The sequence below is a fragment of the Dermochelys coriacea genome, chromosome 10, assembly GCF_009764565.3.
Source record: "Dermochelys coriacea isolate rDerCor1 chromosome 10, rDerCor1.pri.v4, whole genome shotgun sequence".
In the NCBI taxonomy this organism is placed as follows: domain Eukaryota; kingdom Metazoa; phylum Chordata; order Testudines; family Dermochelyidae; genus Dermochelys; species Dermochelys coriacea.
This window is the reverse complement of record NC_050077.1, coordinates 33119073-33136809: the sequence shown is the minus strand read 5'-3', so window position 1 is coordinate 33136809 and position 17737 is coordinate 33119073. Positions and strand designations below refer to the sequence as shown.

At 56.5% G+C, this 17737-nt stretch overlaps 1 protein-coding gene across 3 annotated transcripts; it reads right to left on the bottom strand.

Moving 5' to 3' along the window:
- Positions 1-268: 268 nt before the first annotated feature.
- Positions 269-17270, bottom strand: UBALD1 (UBA like domain containing 1). 3 transcript variants are annotated; one of them, XM_043493663.1, is made up of 4 exons: positions 17193-17270; positions 16224-16418; positions 7160-7219; positions 269-1521 (listed from the first exon to the last, which is right to left on the bottom strand). In XM_043493663.1, exons 2-4 carry the CDS (start codon positions 16341-16343, stop codon positions 1198-1200), a joined length of 504 nt encoding a protein of 167 aa, XP_043349598.1. In that variant the 5' UTR covers positions 16344-16418; positions 17193-17270; the 3' UTR covers positions 269-1197. The 3 variants fall into 3 exon arrangements, with proteins under 3 accessions (XP_043349598.1, XP_043349597.1, XP_038276239.1); XM_043493662.1 differs by lacking the exon at positions 17193-17270 and adding an exon at positions 16909-17144; XM_038420311.2 differs by lacking the exon at positions 17193-17270 and having other exon boundaries at positions 16224-16864.
- Between the last annotated feature and the right edge of the window lie 467 nt (positions 17271-17737).

Here is a 17737-nt window from a genome sequence, read left to right as displayed (position 1 = left end):
GCCAATACAGTTGTGAGGCCAGGGTGAGCGCTGCCCCATAGCCCAGCCCTGGGGGGGAGCAGGGGTGGGGGGGCAGGGAGGAGGAAGCCCCACTCCCCTCCCACATCACTGCATCATAAAGCAGAATCCCTTCCCTCATGAGCCCTGTCTGCATGTGACTGCGTGGCTGGGCATGCGCCAGGAGGCATCGGGTGAAGTGAGGTCCCTGATCCCGGAAAAGGTATTCCCGCCTCCCCAGGCTGCTGAAAACGAAGCACGGACACTAGGGTTCAAAGCAGAAGAGCGTGTATTGCAAGCGGCCACTGAGGAATGCCCAGGCCTGGTGTCGCCAGAGCGTGTCCGAAGGGCCTTCCCCCCGCAGGGAGCAAAGAACAGAGGGTGTCAAAGCAAGCCCAGCCTCCGTGGGGCATACGCTGAGTCATGCAAAGGGCACCAGCCCCCTACCCCAGCAGCATGAGAGGAGACTGCCCAGCCAGCCTCACCCACACATCTCAATGGGGATCTGATCCCCCAGGCTCTGAGAGGGGGTGCAGGTCCCCACTCTGGGGAAAGCAGAGAGCTTGGGTCATAGAAAACAAGTGGCTATATTTCTCCAAAGGAGCCCCCGTTCCCCTCCCTCTCAGTACAAAGCAAGCTCACTGCATGGGTTCTAGGCCCACAGCTGAGCAGAAATGTTTTTTTCCCCTCCTTTTTCTTTAAAAAAAACCCCCATTCAGCAGGGTTGGAGGAACCGTGTAGGGAGGGGGAGATGTGTATTACCCACAGTCCCATTCTGCCTGGCAGTGGGACCCCTCCAGGTGCTGGGAGGAAGAAGTGGGTCATGAAGAAGGGATTCCCCCCCCCCAAGTCACTTGCATGCAAAAATCCAGCGTCCCAGCAAGAAAGATGGGAGGGGGGTCCCCTCATTGAAAGATTCCTACAAAGTCAGGCTCCGGGACGCAGAGGCCAGAGATGGCTCCTGCATCCAGCGTGGCCTCCCTGGGTCTCTGGGGAGCTCTGGTCAGCTCTAGGACAAGTAAAACTATTTCAAACCAAACCCATGCAAGGTGGCTATTTGCTCGCGTGTCTGTTTATCTCAGTGTGGTTGCCAGTCTCTGAGGCAACAAAGTTCCTCTCCTCCTCAGAAAGGGGGGGGGAAATGAAAGCTGGGGCCATAGGGGGGCCTTCCCCACATCATGTTCCCACTCCCCCGGGGCCTCATCTCTCAGCCTCCATGGTCACGTTGGCCTTCTGTTCTGACGTGGCTTGTTGGGAGACTGTGGCGGGCCAGCCCGACGGCTGCGAAGGCGGGGGCGAAGTCCACATGCTCTGCTGCTGCTGGATGGAGGGGGGAGCCGCAGGCCAGGCTGGGTTGAAGCCCCCGGGCTGGGGGAGCGGTGGGGGTGGGGGAGGAGGGGAGGTCGCCATAGACGCCACAGGGCTGCTGCTGTGGAAGCTCTCGGAGGCCTTGAGGCGGGAGAACATGGTGAGGGCATCGGGGAAGTTGGGGGGCGTGGCGGGTGTGTTGGCAGGAGTGCACATCTGCAGGGGAACAAAGAGACAGAAGCCAGTCAGAGACACAGCCCCTCATCCTCAGGGCCAGAAAGTACAGTGCGCAACCAGTTCTGGGGTGGAGCGTGGGCACAGTGTAACAGCACGGAAACACCACACCGGCCATGAGGGCGAGACCTACGTCCAAGGGAGGCTGCAGGGGCAGTTAGGGAGGCTGACTGCAGGAGGCGGTTAATGACCCAAGGGCTCAGGGTCTCCCCCAAAAGTCAGCAGCCGAGGACCTCAAGCACCACACAGGGGCATCAGTTCTAACTCAGCAAGATCACCAGCAGCTGGATCGCCAGCGCGGTTCCCTGCCACACCTGGGCCTTTCCTGGGTGGTCTCTACCCAAGCACTAGCCAGGCCCAGGCAGGCAGGGCTGGGGGAGAGCTGGTGCAGGCCAAGCAGCTGGAAGAGGGCACCAGGGATGGAACATTTATCTATCTTTAAGGGCTCGTCTATGCAGGGAAATTCACCAGCATAATGAGCCCCTGGTAGTTATACCAGGGTAACTCTGGGAGCAACAGTGACCCCTGGGGACTGCCGCCAGCAGAATTACGGTAGTACCGGTATGCTGGCACATTCCCCATGTAGCCCAGCACTGAATCTGTGTGTCAGTTTGATGTCCGTGGAAGCAAGGGCCTCGCAGCCCTAGCCAGAACTGGCCATGGTGCACGGTGCTGCTGGGCAAGCTCTGCTAGTGCCCCTCTATCCTAACCCACAGCCCCCTGCAATTCCAATCCTGGGCTCCCCCCACACCCAGACACATACAAAGCTCTGCCGAGGTCCCTCAGGCCTGCTTTGCCTCAACTGCTGCCCGCTGGAGTCAGCAGCTCTGCACTCCTCTCCCGCTCTACCTTCCCAGCAGTGCTGGTCTTTGACAGAACCTGGAGCTGGCTAGGCGCCACCGCAAGGTCAGGCAGGTTCCTGTGGCTTCCCCGTCACTGCGTTTGGGAAGACGTGGCCTCCACAATGCACAGCAGTAGAGGGAGGACACTGCAGGCCTCTGCTTCCCCACAGCAGGGGCCATCCAGGGAGCGAGGAACACTCGCAGAACTCGGAGCCGCTGCGTCCCTGACAAACTTGCTGGGAGCTGTCGTCTTCCCTTGCCACTGGGGCAAGGATGCGACTGATTTGTGTTAGCCCAACCTGGGCCAGAGAGGATCCCCGCATCCAACCCCTGGGCATGACAGGCAGCACCCCACCCCATAACTCCATGGCAAGCTGCAATCAGTAATAGCTATTGCTACCACAGCACGTCCCCTTCCAGGGCTTTAATGGAGCCTGCCAAGGTCGAGATATTCGGCGAACACATCACTTAGCAGTCAAATGCAGCCACCGCTGGGGTGTAGCCCCGAGTGGCAAAGCAGCACCTCACCACAGTCTGGGCCGGGAAGTAAAGAGCACCGTACCCAATTGAAACTGCAGGGGGTGGATTTGGGGAGGAATTCAGTTCAAACGCTGACATGAACATTCACGTTAACGCTCGCGTGTGTCTGTGCAGAGCTTGTGAGTTGTGCTAGGTCCGTACTAAGCATTACACTGTTATTACTCGAGAAAACCGTCTCTGAGCCTTACTCCACAAGGGTGCAGGGCAGCCATTTTATGTCTCATCCTAAAGCCCCCTGCAGGACAGCACCCACTAGCACCGCAGTGCACTCAGCACTCCCAGCAGAGCGCCCCCTACTGACCCATCCTGCTTGCTGCAGCACTGTACCCTGTAATACCCTGTGGTCCACACTAGGAAGGGAAAGCCCCCCTAGCTCTGCACTGGGGACAGCATTGACTGCGTAAGGATAGCACCCCTTACTCAGTTCCCACCCTGCCCCCCTACAGCACAGCACCCCCTAGCAGTATGCCAGGCCATGGGGGTCAGCACTGAAAGGGTAGAGCGCCCCCTGCTGAGCCCCCATCCTGCTCCTTGCAGCACAGCGCCCCCTAGCACTACATGGGGGCCAGTGCTGACTCAGAACCCCCCAATACAGTGATTACATTACTCGCCATTCTGACCAGTGACTGGGGGTGGCCAGGCAAGGCGCAGCAAGGTGCCCCACACGCTGTGCTCAGGAGGGGCTGAGGCTCTGCTGGGTCCTGTCATAGGGGCTGCAGTGGTGGCTGGGGTGGGCGATTGCACCTACAGCCTCTCCCCCTCCTCAGATGGGGCAGTGCCCACAGCTGCAGCTTCCCTGCAGGTTCGTGCAGGCAGGTAGGCGGCTTGGAGCAGGCACTCGGTGGGGGTGGGTATTGGAGCCAGCATATCTGGGTGGCTCTGCCAGACTGCCAGCTCCTATCAAGGCAGCTTCCTGCAAGAAGCAGTTATTTCAGGCCCCCAAGGACTAATCGTCTTTCAAGAGCTCATGTCAAACGTCCCAGACAGGAGCTGTACATAGTACCCTTGAGATCCAGCCCCTCCCTGCACCTTCCTCTCTCCAGGGGACAGACCTTTTGAGGGGAGGGGGTGCCCATGAGGGAATATGAATGGCAAAGCTACATTGGGAGGGAGGAAAGGGGAGGGAAAGTTGGGGCCTCAGCCCCACTGTGGTTTATGACATATGCCAGGGGCCCTTCTGATGCACAGGAACTGGATCCCCAGTCCAGATGCCCTGGCCCCCTGGCGTATGCTCAGCCCTTGCTGCCTGTCACCCAGCTCATAGCAGGATCCCCCTCCCATCTAACCAATTGGGGTTACTCAATCACTCAGTTTGGGAAGGACAAGGGAGGGGGAGGTGGCCCCCCTACCTGAGAGCCCCTGCTCTGGGATGGACTGGATTCCAAAGCTAGGGCTCCCCCTCACCTGCGAGCTTGTGCCACCCCAAGAATCAGCTGACCAGGACACCATCTCCACACAGCCAGCCCCTGCCTGAGCTCACGGTTTGCAGCCCAACGGACTCCAGGGTGTCCAGCCCCATGCAGCACTGGGCTCTGCTCCCTGCAGGGGATGGGAGAGGGTGGTGAGCCTGTCCCCACCCCCTCGGCTGCCAGCGCTGGAGGCTCTTTGTAGCGTGGCTCTTGCTGGGTGCTCGCTCTGCATGCTCACTGCATGCTCCAAATCCCTGATTGCCCCAGAGAACAGCAGAGTCAAATGAGGACACGGCAGCCAGCAAATCCCAGGGACCCATCTGCACAGGCAGATTACAAGATGCCCAGGCACGAGAGTTAAAGGGGCAGAGCATGGGGACCCCAGGGGCTTCTGTGGGTGAGATACAACAAGGAAAAGTGTTGGGTGGAAGATGGGGGGGGTCACAGGCGGTCAAGAAGCAAATTGGCAGAGTGCTGGGCAGCCCACAGGCTGCTGGGAAGAGAGATTTAAAGGGAAATAGTGTATGTGTGTGTGCGCCTGTGAGTGTGGTCTATGCCTGTGAGCGCGTGTGTAAGCAGGCATTTATGAGAGCACACATATATTTCTGCATGTCTCTGTGTGTCTGCACATGTCCGTGTATCTGCAAGTTACAAGTGCAGGGCCCTTCTGTTCTCACCTGTCACACCAGCAGAGCCTAGCTGCAGCTCCCAAGGAGGGGCAGGGTAGGCGCGGAGCAGACTGGTTTGCCATGGACTCAGAGTGGGGCCAATGCCAGGGCCCACAAGGTCCTTTTCTAGGCTCCTCATCTCTGAGGGGGTCAGTTCCTCCTCCTAGACTCCATTCAGCCCACCTGCCCCCGGTGCGCTGGTGGGGGTAGGGGCTCCCCCAGAAGTGAATGGCCCAATCAAGAAGCCAACCTGGCACTGCTGGGTCGTGCAGGACATGTGGACCCGCTGCTGGGCTGCAGGTTAGGCCCAGGAAGCCAGGAGCCCTGCTCAGTGGGACAAGGAGCGTTAACCAGCCACTACCCCTCTGTGATGCCACTCGCCCACCCCGCACCTCACTCAGCACATAGCAGTCAAGTGCTGCTGGACCCATGTGGGGGAGGCAGGGGTGGCCCTGCCAGGGCCAGGGGCTCTGGGGGAGGCTGCAAGAGCCCCGCCCACATGCAAGCTGCACTGTTGTTCCTCAGTCGGCCTCCAGGCAGTGCCCAAGAGCAGCGCAACCTCCCCCTGCCCTGGAGCCCCGCTCACTTGGGCTCGGCTCTGCTGTGGCAACCCAGGAGACAGGCCAGGAGCCACCACGAGTTGCTGTCCCCATGCCATTGGCCCAGGGCTCCCCCCGCCCACACATATTCCAGCCCTGTCGCTGGAGCCAGCCACCCTCTCAGCACTGCCTGGAGCAGGGCCCACCGGGCAGCAGCTCCCTCGACAGTCTGGGGTGACTGTTTGCGCCCAGGAGGTGAAATGGCCGAGCTGGCTTTGCCATCCCAAATCCCCGGCCCTGCCGCTGGGCCGCTCACCTGAGCCCTCCCGTGGCGGGGCAGATGGGATACGTGTCATCGGCAGTGCAAAGAGCAGAGTGACGCAGAGTCTTGACCACCTGGCCCCTTCACACCATGGAGGCTGCAGGAGACATGAGAAGGGTCTCCAGGCCAGAGAGCATCACGGCTGCCTCCAGGGAACTGGCAGCTCCTCCAGGCACCGCTGGGAGCTCCTGTAACACTGCAGTTCTGTGCAGCTTTAGTGTCAGGGGTGCGGGCTGCACTGTGGACTCTCCTGGGACCCAAATTTCCCCAGCCAGCAACAGCAAGGGCCTGGCTGGCTGGCAGGTGCAGGGCAATGGCACTAGCACCAGCACACAGCAGGAGGGGCAGGAAATTGCTACATTCCTACTCTGCCCGCTCATTGCAGCACAGTAGCTCATGGGACATTCAGGGCCACCACAAACAGCAGTGGGCCACCAACACCCACCTGTGGCCAGTGCACTGAACTACGCTGGACTCCATGGATGCATTCACCTCCAGCACCCCCCACAGATGGGCTCTTGGGAGAAAGCTTCCTGCTGGGCAGAGCAGGGTTCAGTTTCCTGTCAGGCACCTTCCTGGGCTGGGGGACTTGATGGAGCTAGCCAGCTTGCAGCTCTCAGAGAGGCTCTCACAGCTAGAGCCCCAGGAGGGGAAGGGTAGGGTGGTCCAGTAATGGGGATGAAGGCCAAAGGGAGTGAGTCTGGTTCAGCTCCAAGCCACTGGGTGCAGGCCCTGTTCCCGTCACCCCTCTGCCTGCTTCTCCTGCACTCAGAGCACCAAGGATCAGCCTTCCAGATGAGCCTGGCTTTGCTCTGAGTGCCCCCCTCTCAGCCCCTCCCTCTATGCCTGCCCCCCATCTCTGCTCCCTCCCACCCACCGCACCTACCTGTCCCTCCTGACGCAGTCTCTGCTTTGCATTATCGGACAGGTGCAAATTACAGCTTCTTCCTCCTCCCATTTCCCTATAGAGCGCCCCCCGCTGTACAGGGCACACTGCATGCTGCTGCACCCTGCCTTGCAGGCCTCATTTACCCTCACCCCAAATAAGGCACACTGCACGCACCAGCCTGGGGCTTTTGGCTCCCCCCATGGAATGTTTCCAGAACACAGCCACCCCCAGCTTCTCTCTCTTGGCAGGAAGCTTCCTGCCCCCCACCCCATGGCTTTGCTGTATATTTCTGCCCTCCTTCCTGGAGGAGTGGAACAGAGGCCTGGACATTAGCAATAGCAGCCCAGCCGTGCAAGGACAGCACTGCTGCTGCACCGGTTTAGCAAAGAGAAGGGTCAGGGAAGCACTTACCATCTGATGGTGATGGCTGTAGGGGATGTTTGTTTCTTGGAAAAAAGCACTGAGTGCAGTCTGCAAAAAAGGAAGGAAGAGATTTATCATTTGGCTGGGAACGAGGCACTCTCCAACCCGGCCCTCTGGAGCACAAGCCTAGGGCTTGGTCTAGCTCCCTCATGCCCCAGAGTAGGGCTCCCGGATCAGGGTCCTAGGGCACAGCTCCACTCTCAGCTCAGCAAGGGTAGCTCTTGACTGCCAGCATCCTGCTCTCTGTTGGTGGGTGGGGATCCTGGAGCAGGCAGTGCAGCAGAGAAGCAGCCCACCTGTATGTGCGCGAAAGCAAAATTGCCCCTCCCTTTGCCACCAAACTCTGGATCCTCTGTCACTTCCAGTCCACCTCATGTGATCAGAACCCTGCAACCACTCTGAAATAGCCCCTTTGGGCACTGGCCTCCATGCCGTGCAAAAACATGCATGGCCCCATTGGTCAGCACATGCCAGGACTCCAGAGAACCCCCCCGAGACCGTCACTTCTTCTTTAAAAAAACACACAACGCTGCATGCAGAACAGCTCCAAGGGCCTCTGCAGAGCGAACAGTGTTTGCCATTTAGTTTCACAGACAGATGCTACACATATGGATTTACTTCACTCACTGGTGAAATGCAGCCATTTCTGGGGTGGAGCCCAGCACTACATTATGCAGCTGTTTGGCACAGGAAGAGTAGAAGAATACCAAATCCAATTGGGGCTCTAGGGAGAATTTAGGGTACTGGAATGTAATTACTGAAGCTTGAATTAGACAAGGAGACCAGGGCGAGCACTCCTATGCTCATGGAAAGTGCCATGGGATCTATAATGACCACAAGCAGTTAGGGCCTTGCTTTTATGTCTCATCTCCAGCAGCACAGCATCCCCTAACACCAGCCTGAGGCACTGGCATAGAAATCCCCGTTTAGCTGACATTCTGAGGAATATCCAAATCATTTGGAAGTTTGAGAGACTCCGGAGAATTAAACAATCAAACAGACCAGAGCGAGTGTTGGATGGAAGGGGCTGGACACTCCTCTCCCACTGTGTAAATTTGGAGTAACTCCAGGTAAGTCAGTGGTTCACACTGTATAAAAACGGAGATGAGAGAAGAATCAGGTCTGTGGTGTTTTACTGTATGCCCCCAGTGCAATGTCTTTTCATCATATTGCTAACTGATTTCTATAGCAAGTTTTGCCACCCTCGCAGCATTTTAGTCTCACACAATATCCCTGTAGGAATCAATTCGACCATCCCACAAAATGCAGCCACTTCTGGGGTAAACCACGGCAGCCGTTAACAGCTATTCTGCGGAATAGTTCAGGGGAGGAAGTGAAGAGTGTGCCATGCCCAGTTAGGGCAGAGGCACCAATGTTTGCAATACTGAGGGCCGTGGTGGCATCTGCGTGGCTAGCTGCTTGTGTGAACCATAGGGTGAGGGGTTACAGGTGTGCCTCTCTCTGGAGGTGATATGGGAGGACAGAGGGCGGATTCCTACCGGATAACAGAATAATATTCAGATGCTGCTCTCTGGCTCCCCCTATAGGCAAATTGGGAAAGTTGAGGATCCTCTATACCTCTGGGGGTTCAATAGCATGCCCCAAACTGAGCAGTCTGGCCTTTCCCCACACTCTCGCACTGTGATCTCTTTATTGTGCGATGGCAGGTACGTGAAGGGGGAAGTGAATGAGAACACACCTGGGGTTACCTAACAGGGGAAATGGGCCCAAAGTGCATAGTCAGGACCAAGCTTTTAATCACAGGGTGTGATGATAGCCCCGAGCTATCTTTAATCCCGCTAGTTCAGGTCTTGGTGGCCGTGAAGCTGTGGCAATGTGTCAGCACAGCCTCGTCCCATGGCTAATTGTTCAGGTTCTAGCTGGGTTTATACAGCCTATGCTGAGAACACATAGCTGCAATTTCGCTGTGCTGGGACCTCACCTAGGTAGATTAAAGCTAGTCTGGGTATGGCTACTCAAACTGTAATTATACCATGATTATAAGGCAGACATACCTTAAAACAGGGGCTGAAGCCCTGGCGAGAGGAACTGCAGAGGGTAACTTATCGGTTGAGAAAAGTCACATAAGGTGGGGCGGATGGCTGAGGTGGAGCTGGGAGCTCAGGTTTTATGGCAGCTGGCTACTAGCCAGTTGGTTGGTGTAGTAGTCATTTAGTTGGCTGGTTATATCCCCGTAAATGTGAACAAAACTCAGAGAGGGGAAGGCAATTATTGCTAAAGGAGACCAGGAAGTTTAAGGGGGTTTTTTTGGTCCCAAACCCTTGAGGGAGATATGGTTTTATTTAAGGGCAGGCAGTCTCCATTGGCTGAGCTTCTGAGGCCCTACACTCCACTTGAGGAGTTTGGATGTAAAGTGATAATTTTTAAATGCTAAATGTGATCAACTGCAAAATTCCAGGCAACGTTCTAGACCTCAATGGGCAGAACCCTGTTGCTTTGAGGGGAAAGTGGCAAACTGGGAGGAGGAAAATAGGGGACATATGGAGCCCCTGGCATCTGGTTGGCAGATGCCTCAGCTGTAATCAGGTCTGAAATTGTCGATGGATCAAAGAACTGGTGGATGGAGTCATTAAAACCTTCTAGCAGAACAATAACCCACCTCACCTCTGCCCTTCCTCCCAAGTAGTTTAAAATTCTGACACCCAGGAAGAAAATAAGAATGGAGAGTGGGAAGAATGGATGGCACAAAGAGCCTCTGGCATGGGGGAAAGGATCAGTGGGGAGGGGCCCCCAGAGCCTCTGTGGGGGAGAGTGAATGGGGAGGGGCCCCCAGAACCCCTGGCATGGGCGGGAGGGAAAGATGAATGCAGAGGGGCACCCAGAGGGGGGAGGGGCTCCCAGAGCCCCCAACAGGGCTAAAAGCAGTCATCAGTTAACAATGGCTCTTTGCTCTCCCCGCTGACCTGCCTCCCAGCAGCAGAGTGGGTGCTCAGCTAGCAGGGGAGTCGGAGGGCAAAGAAAGCGAAGCTGTTCACAGCCTGCCCAAACCCTGCTCCATGCTGGGGGTGGGAGGACAGCAGCTGGCCACCCCTCCCTTCTGTCCAGGGGGACGAAAGGTCCTTTGGAGCAGGAGAGAAAAAGGAGACAGCCCCTGGCATGGGGAGATTGGAGGGCCCAGAGCTCTTGGCATGTGGCCGAGGGGGCGATGGAGTGCCCCTGGCATGAGGGAGGAGGTTGGGGTCTGTAGCATGTTCCTGCAATACCTGCGAGGTGGGAGGGTGGCCCACAGGGAGCTCCTGGTGTGTGCAAGGAGAGACACCGAAGCTAGGAAGGGCGAGACTCCCTGGTTTCAGTTAATTTAAACCGGACTCCAGGCATTGTTTGATCCTGGTGCCCACTGCTACTAAAGGCACCTGGCAAAGTACTAGTCTTCCTGCCTTTTACCAGAGAGGCCCAATAATTGCTGGGTAGCTGTGTTCCCCAGCAACAGAACGGGCAGTAGATCAGTTCAGCAGTTGGAGGGCGAGAACGGGCTGCAGTTTCGGAGTCTGGGGGAGAAGGGCAGCAGGATGTGGCTGCTGGGCAGGACTGTGCTTTGCCCTGCCTTACAACAACAGAGGAATGTAAGTGGGTGAAGTGGATGGTCCAGACATGAATCCAGTCAGGACACAGAAGTGTGTGCACACATGCAAAATGAAGCAACTAATCCTCTTCTCATTCACTCTGGTTTCACCCTGGTGCAGGCCCCCTGACTTCAATGGTGTCTCTCTTCTTCCCCGTTGCTCCCCCGCATTTACAGCAGCAGAAGGGAATCGAGCCCTAGGAATTATTGCAAGCTCTTATATTTCACAAACAGCCCCATGTGTGCTCTGTAAATATCTCCGTGAAACCCTTTTCAGGTCCTTCCACTGGCTGGGTGGAGTTAATATTCCTGGCCCCTCAATAACAGCCTGGCCCATGGGGAGAATCGCCCACCAGGAGCAGCTCCCGAACGCTCCCCCTCTCCGAGCTCTGGAAAGCCACCAGTCTAATCCAAGGATGGAACGCCTCCACCAGGAGGAGGGGCACAAGGGAACAGCCAATCCCCTGGTGGCACACACCCTATCCCACCCCCTAAACTGTGGCAACAAAGTTGACATCATTGCAACAGCAATTGCAAACTTAAAAAAAGCAGAGAGAGAAAAATCTGCCCTGGTTTCCGTATTCAAATGGGAGTGAATTTAGGGCTAGTGAAAGAGTCAGAGACAGAACCCTCAAAATATCCCCAACTCCCCAGAGCCACCCCATTTCCCAGAGACAGGAAAATGTTCCTTCAAAATGAATGGTTTCCTTCTCAGGCCTTTTTTAATGTGTTGCAGGCTGTGATCCTCTTACATGGATACAAACTAACAGTTTCCCAACCTCCCGGCCCACAAGCGTGTGTTGTCTTCGGTGATGTTTCCCTCCCCATTGATATCAGATACCTCCTGGGAGCTCCTGGGCTGCTGGATCTGACAGGACTGTATGGAGACTTGCAAGACATTGAGAGCATTATGTAACACGGCTAGGGCCCGGGCAGTATTCTGACACCACGGCAGTGGATCACATCACAATAATCTTTGCATTGCACAAGGATGTCAATGTGTGGGTTTGTCCCAGAGGATGCATGGTCTGAAGGTGCTTCACCTACCAACAGTTACCAATTGACTGGTAGGGCCAGGTTCTGCTCTCAGGTACATTGGGATGAATCTGGAACAATTCAATAGACTTGAGTGAGTCTCCTCCTGAAGTACACCACTATGATTGAGCAGATGGGATCCCTGCGATCTCGGCTTTGCTGACAACAGATTTAGCTTCACTCATTGGTAAATGCTGGATAAATCTCTTCTGGAGACCAGCCTCTGATCAGGCCAAAGTCAATACATATTTTACAGAGTAAATTACCAACAATCCCCAGCTCCAGTGAATCAAGAGCACCCAGCCCCTTGGTTTGTCTGTCAGCTTTTCCCTGAGACTGTGTGGGTTACCGAGTACCAAGGCTCTTATAGGACCAGAATTCTCCTCTGATGTGAATGGACAGATTTGGAAATTCCCAAACAGCCCAGAGAGGCTGGGTGGCAAAATGACATGAGCCCAGAAATTCACTAATAACCCCTGCAATGCTGAGAAAGAGTGAAGCTCACCCCAAAGAAACTAAAGACAAGTGTGCTTGTTCTCAGAGACAAATGCCTCCTACAGCTCCCCCAAATGCTGATCCCTGCCCCCTCCCATCAAGATTACCTTCCAGTTCCCCTGCCCCAGAGCACAACTTGGCCTCCCCACTCACTGCTGATTCCCTCCCCCACTGTGCACCCCAACCCTGCTGAAGGAAATGCCCCCTCATCATTATGATGTGCATTACCACAGGGCCTAGAAACTTAGTGGAGTAGGACCACCATTGTGCTAGGCACTGTACAAACACAGACAGCCCTTGCCTCCAAAGAGTTTGCAATGTGTGTTCATGTGATACTGTGCAACCCGCCTCCCAGTAGCTGAAAACACTTGTCAATCCCCAGATCCACTCCCTCCAGCTCTTAAATGAGCACCGCCCAAGTATCACAGGCTTGGAAACAGCACAGTGGTCAAAGGTTAAAGCATTACCTTGCTGCATGGAGCAGTCCAGAAGGGCTGTAAATGGGGCACATCGTATGTATTTAAGGGCTTTGTCTAGATGGAGAAATTTACCAGCATAATTCTACCAGTGTAATGATACCACTCTAGTTAAACTGGTATAACCCCGGAAGGAGATCCTTATTCTGGTATCAGAGTGTCCACATAAGGGGTGACACTGGTATAACTGGACTGGTAGAATTATACTAGTAGAGTTATGCCAGTAAACTTCTCCTTTAGACAAGCCCAAAGATGCAGCAGGAACAGCCAACTCCTGTTGCTTTGTCACTCATTTCAGCTTTGTTGTCAGGCAGTTTATTATCTTGAAATGTTAGTTTAAACAGGAATGGACCATCATGCCCAAAGAGAGTGGGAGCATCAGCTGCCAGTGAAACACTGGTAACTGGGCCGTGCTCTCTGTCCCTGGGCCACGGTGTGATGCAGGAGAGGCACGTAATAATGCTCTCGGCGCACAGCTCATGGAATCATGGGTTACGGAGTTCTGAGTAACAGGAGCAATGTGGTCCCCCATGTGAAAGACTGTACGCATCAATACCCGCAGAGCGTGATTCTGCCACCTTTCCACTGAGCAATCCCTTGCTGCAGGAGTAATGCTTCTGAAACCAAGGAGATCACTCAGTGGATCAGCTCCTCAGCAGGGGTAAATTAACACAGCTCCACTGAACTCCAGGGAGTCATACACACCAAGGAGCTGGTTCAGTCTGGAGAAGGGTGGAGTAACAATACTCTGCAAACGCAGATCATGGGCTTAGACTGAGAGGGATTTGGAGTACCCGGAAGACAATACTCCTAGAGCAGAGCTCTGAGAAGGGGGCATGCTCAGCAGCCATTTTGCAAAGGGGATTATCCGAGCATTTTGCACCAAAAGTGACTGGTAACTTGTCCCATTGGGTTGTTTACAGCTGAGCTTCCTCTGAGTCACGCAAACCAGCACGGGAGACCCACAGCCAGCACACTGCTGTTTGCACTTGTGCAACTTGCCAAATAGTGGCAAATTTCTGGAAAATGTAATTGAAACAATAACTTTCTGTCACAAGTTCCTCCTCCTGGTGCTTCACATGTAAAAGGTGGTAGGGTCTGATCCTTCTCTCACACCTGTCTTACAATGTCCAGTAGTGCTGCTCTTCATTTACACTGGTGAACAGAAACTAGGTCATACTACACATGTAAATATGTCCAATATTTCCTTTTGCAAAATTTGCAAATATGCAGATGGGCTTGCCTTGTGGGTGCCTCTCTTGGTGTGCATAGTCAGTGCAAAGAGAGAGCGTGAGATATTCATCTGTTTGGATTTGCACACGCATGCACACACACAGACAGTCTGATTTTGACCATCAGCCTCTGATTTTGCACCCAGAAAACCTGTGACTACAGTATCTAGCTGTCTGAACTACCTGATCAAACCAGCAGCACAGGGAGTCAAGTGACTCCATGCTATAAAATGCACCCAGAATTGCTTCTTTTACAGTGCCTATAGAACAAGGGATGTCCCAGCCATGCAAATGTGTGCAATAGAAACCTCTTGCTCTCTACACTGACTCAAACCTCCTTCTGTGTCACAGAACAGACACGCTAATTACAACACTGCCATTAGTGACAAAACCGTCACACTGAGCTGCAAAGAGCTGCTGGTGCCGCATGGAAAACATTCTGTTTGGACACAGCCCTGCCTGCTACATCCCCTGAGCATGCACACACTCCCATTCTTTACCAGCAGGGAGCTTTCTGGGACTACTGCGCTCGCACAGTCCGCCTGCATGTTCCCCACCTGAAGCTGCAATCCTGAAAGTGACATCACAGTCACTTCCCCAGCAATCACTGTCGATGTCACAGAGGATCCTGACTCCAGGCCAGAGTTGGAGCCAATGAAGCAGTTGGAGCCAATGAAGTTTTAACCAGCAAAACCTCTACTCCTGGTGCTGCCTTAGGAATCAAACCCCAGGGGACAGGAACACAGGAAAGGACAGACTAGGGTTCTTCAACCCACAGCCACTAAGGGGCATCATTCTGCCTGCAGGGAACAGGGGGAGGTGTTGCAGGAGTGCACGTAAGGTCAGTTATTGCTATGCTCCCCCCAAGCATAAGCGAGCTCGGAAAGACTGCCCCAGCAGTGCCAGAGCTCGCCCCAACACTGCACGTATGCTCTGTGTGTGTTCTTTCTATCTCCCTCTAAAAGCAAATCCACTGCTGAGTGGGGCCCAGAAAGGGGTGGGTGGCCCCTGCGGATCTGCTACAGCCAGCCTCGGGAAACCCTGACCATCTGGGAGCAATGAAACACAGTCCCACTTTAATAACACAGGCAGAAGACAAGCATACCCCATACACAGACATACACCCCTGCTATATACTACTCACATGCATGGACAGCTATCCATCCAAACACACACTAGACATATATACACTCGTACACACACATCTAATACACACAGGGCCATACACATATACCCCATCCACATCCACAATTCACACCAACACTAAAACAGGGCCGGAGTGACAGTACCGATGGCGGTCTTCTTTCCCAAGAAGGGTCAGAGACAGAAAAGCCACCCCTAGCCTAGGGAGGCTGACCTGTGTGGGCCTGACAAACAGCAGTACCATGACAGCATGGAGCGTTCCCCAGAAGCGGGTGTGCTGAACACATGCACACGGCACACACACACGAATGTCTGTCAGGGCAGCGCAGAGATGCTGGCACAGGCGGTCGTATCTCAAACAACTCCCGGTCCCACCACCCGCTCCCTGAATGGTGGCAGTAGCCCCAGCTGTGGCACCTTCCATTCCGCCAGGCCCTGGGGCACCCGCAGTAATTGGCGGCAGCTAAGGCACGTTGGAGGTGCCTGGGATTAGCCTTCTGAGGGGCAGGACGGGGGCACATGGCACTGGAGCCTCTCAGGCACCCCTCTCCCCACATTCACTCCATGTCAGTCCACTGGGGGCCGCTGTGAGTGCCCTGGGGCTTGCTCTGGACACAGCAGCCAAGTGGGCAGATCAGATGGCTTGGCTCACACCCTGGGCACAAGGCTTGCTCCGGACTGGCCCCCCCCAGCCCAGCACTGGGGCTCCTCTCCGCAGGGGCACAGCCCACGCCCTGGAGCTCCACGCCCGGGAAGCTCCTGCCCCCACCGCCCCCTCAGGCTCAAGCCCCCGGCCAGCCCAAGGTGCCAGGCTGGGGCGCCAGAGACACCGATCGGGGCTGGCCGCGCTCAGCTCCCCCCCCCCCCCCCCCCCCGGCGCGGGCTGTAGCAGAGCGCCAGGAAACCCCTCCTGCCCCGCGGCCCCACCCGCGCCCTCCAGCTCGGCGGGGGTCTGCTCGCCCCCCCGCCCGCTTCCGCGGCGCCCCAGGCTGCAGGGTCAGGCCAGCCGTGACCTCGCCGGTGCTGCAAATGGGCAGCGATCGCGGCCCCCCCCGCCCAGCCAGCTCTGCCTCGCCCCGGGGGCTCACCTCGAACTGCCAGTGCGCCGCCTGCAGCAGCTGCTTCGCCTGGTCGGCGGCGCAGCCCGCGGTCAGCACGAACTGGTTAATCATGACCTGGTGCTTCAGCTCGTCCATGTTCACCGACATGCCGCCGGCCGCTCGTGCCCTGGGGTCCCTGGGTCTGCGCCGCTCACAGCGCAGCCACCATTACAGAGCCGGCTCCTGCTCATACAAATATTTACCGGAGGCAGGGGACTGACTCACCCAGCCTGGCCTCCCTGACGGCACAGCCAGGGCGGGGCCGGGCGGGCAGGCTGGGAGCTGTAGTCCAGAGGCTGGGCTGGCTAGCTGCGGTGCCAGGCCGGGGGGGGGTAACAGCTGGCATTGGAGCAGCCTCTGTTGGTGAGAGAGACGAGCTGTGGAGCGGACCCACCCGTGCACACAGGCAGGCTGGCAGAGCAAGTCCCCGCGCCCGCCACAGAGCAACGGGTCCTTGGCAGGACGTGACTCCACGTGCCGCTGCCATGGGCTGATGCGCCCGCCGGGCCTAGGCAAGGCTGGCGTCGGCTGCCTCAAGGCCGCAGGTGTTCGCGTGGGCCGGGGAGGTGGGACGGCCCCACCGCTGGTACACAGGCCAGGGCGCCCTTGCTCCCTAGCGCGCCTCCTTGGCCTGCTCCGGAGGCTCCCCTCCGTCCCCACCGCGGGGACTCACCCTGCGGACGTTGGGACATAGGATGTGGCGTAGAGCGTGTGAAGCTGGGCCTGGGAGCCAGGACGGGCACGGAGCCGCCCTGTCTGGCGAAGATCGCGTCCGTCCCACCGCTGCCCTGCCAGCCGCTCTGCCACCCAGCAGCGGGGCTCAGGTCACACGCCAGGCGAGTGGCGCCAGGGCTCTGCATAACCCGCCTGATCCATGGCCTCAGACCTGGAGCAGCTCCAGGAGCCCCCTATTCATGAGTATATATTGGGTGAGCGAGGCCCCCCATGGGCCAGCACCGGCACTGCCCGGCAGTCAGTCCCCACCCCGCATGAGGCTGAGCGGCCAGCAGGCACCCCGCTCCCCGGGAGGCAGGGTACCCAGCACTACGTTTCCCAGGAGCCCGTGGTTTGTTTGCCTACTTTGACGGGGGAGGCCGACGTCCGCTGAGTGACGTGTCAGGACAGCCAGTCATCGGCGACGCTGTGTTAGTACCTGACCATATAAGGTAATCAAATCTGGCGCCCCCAATGAGCACGCGAGCGAGGTGGGCGCGGGGCGGGGCGGGGCTGGGAGCCGCCAGGGCTGTAGCGAGGCTGGCTTTGCTGCGCCTGGGCCCGTTGCCAGCATGGCAGTAGCATGGGAAGGAGGCTCGCACTGTTTACAATCAGCCGCATGCGGCTTCCTGTTTGTGTGCAGGGAGGTTCAGGCAGCCGCTAATGCACTAGCACAAAGGGGCTCTCGGCACCAGGATCTGGCTTAAGGCATAGTGCGTGTAAACCCTTGTCTGAAACCAGGCCAAAGCTGGGTGAACGGCACGGTATGGAGGTTTCCTTGCCATACG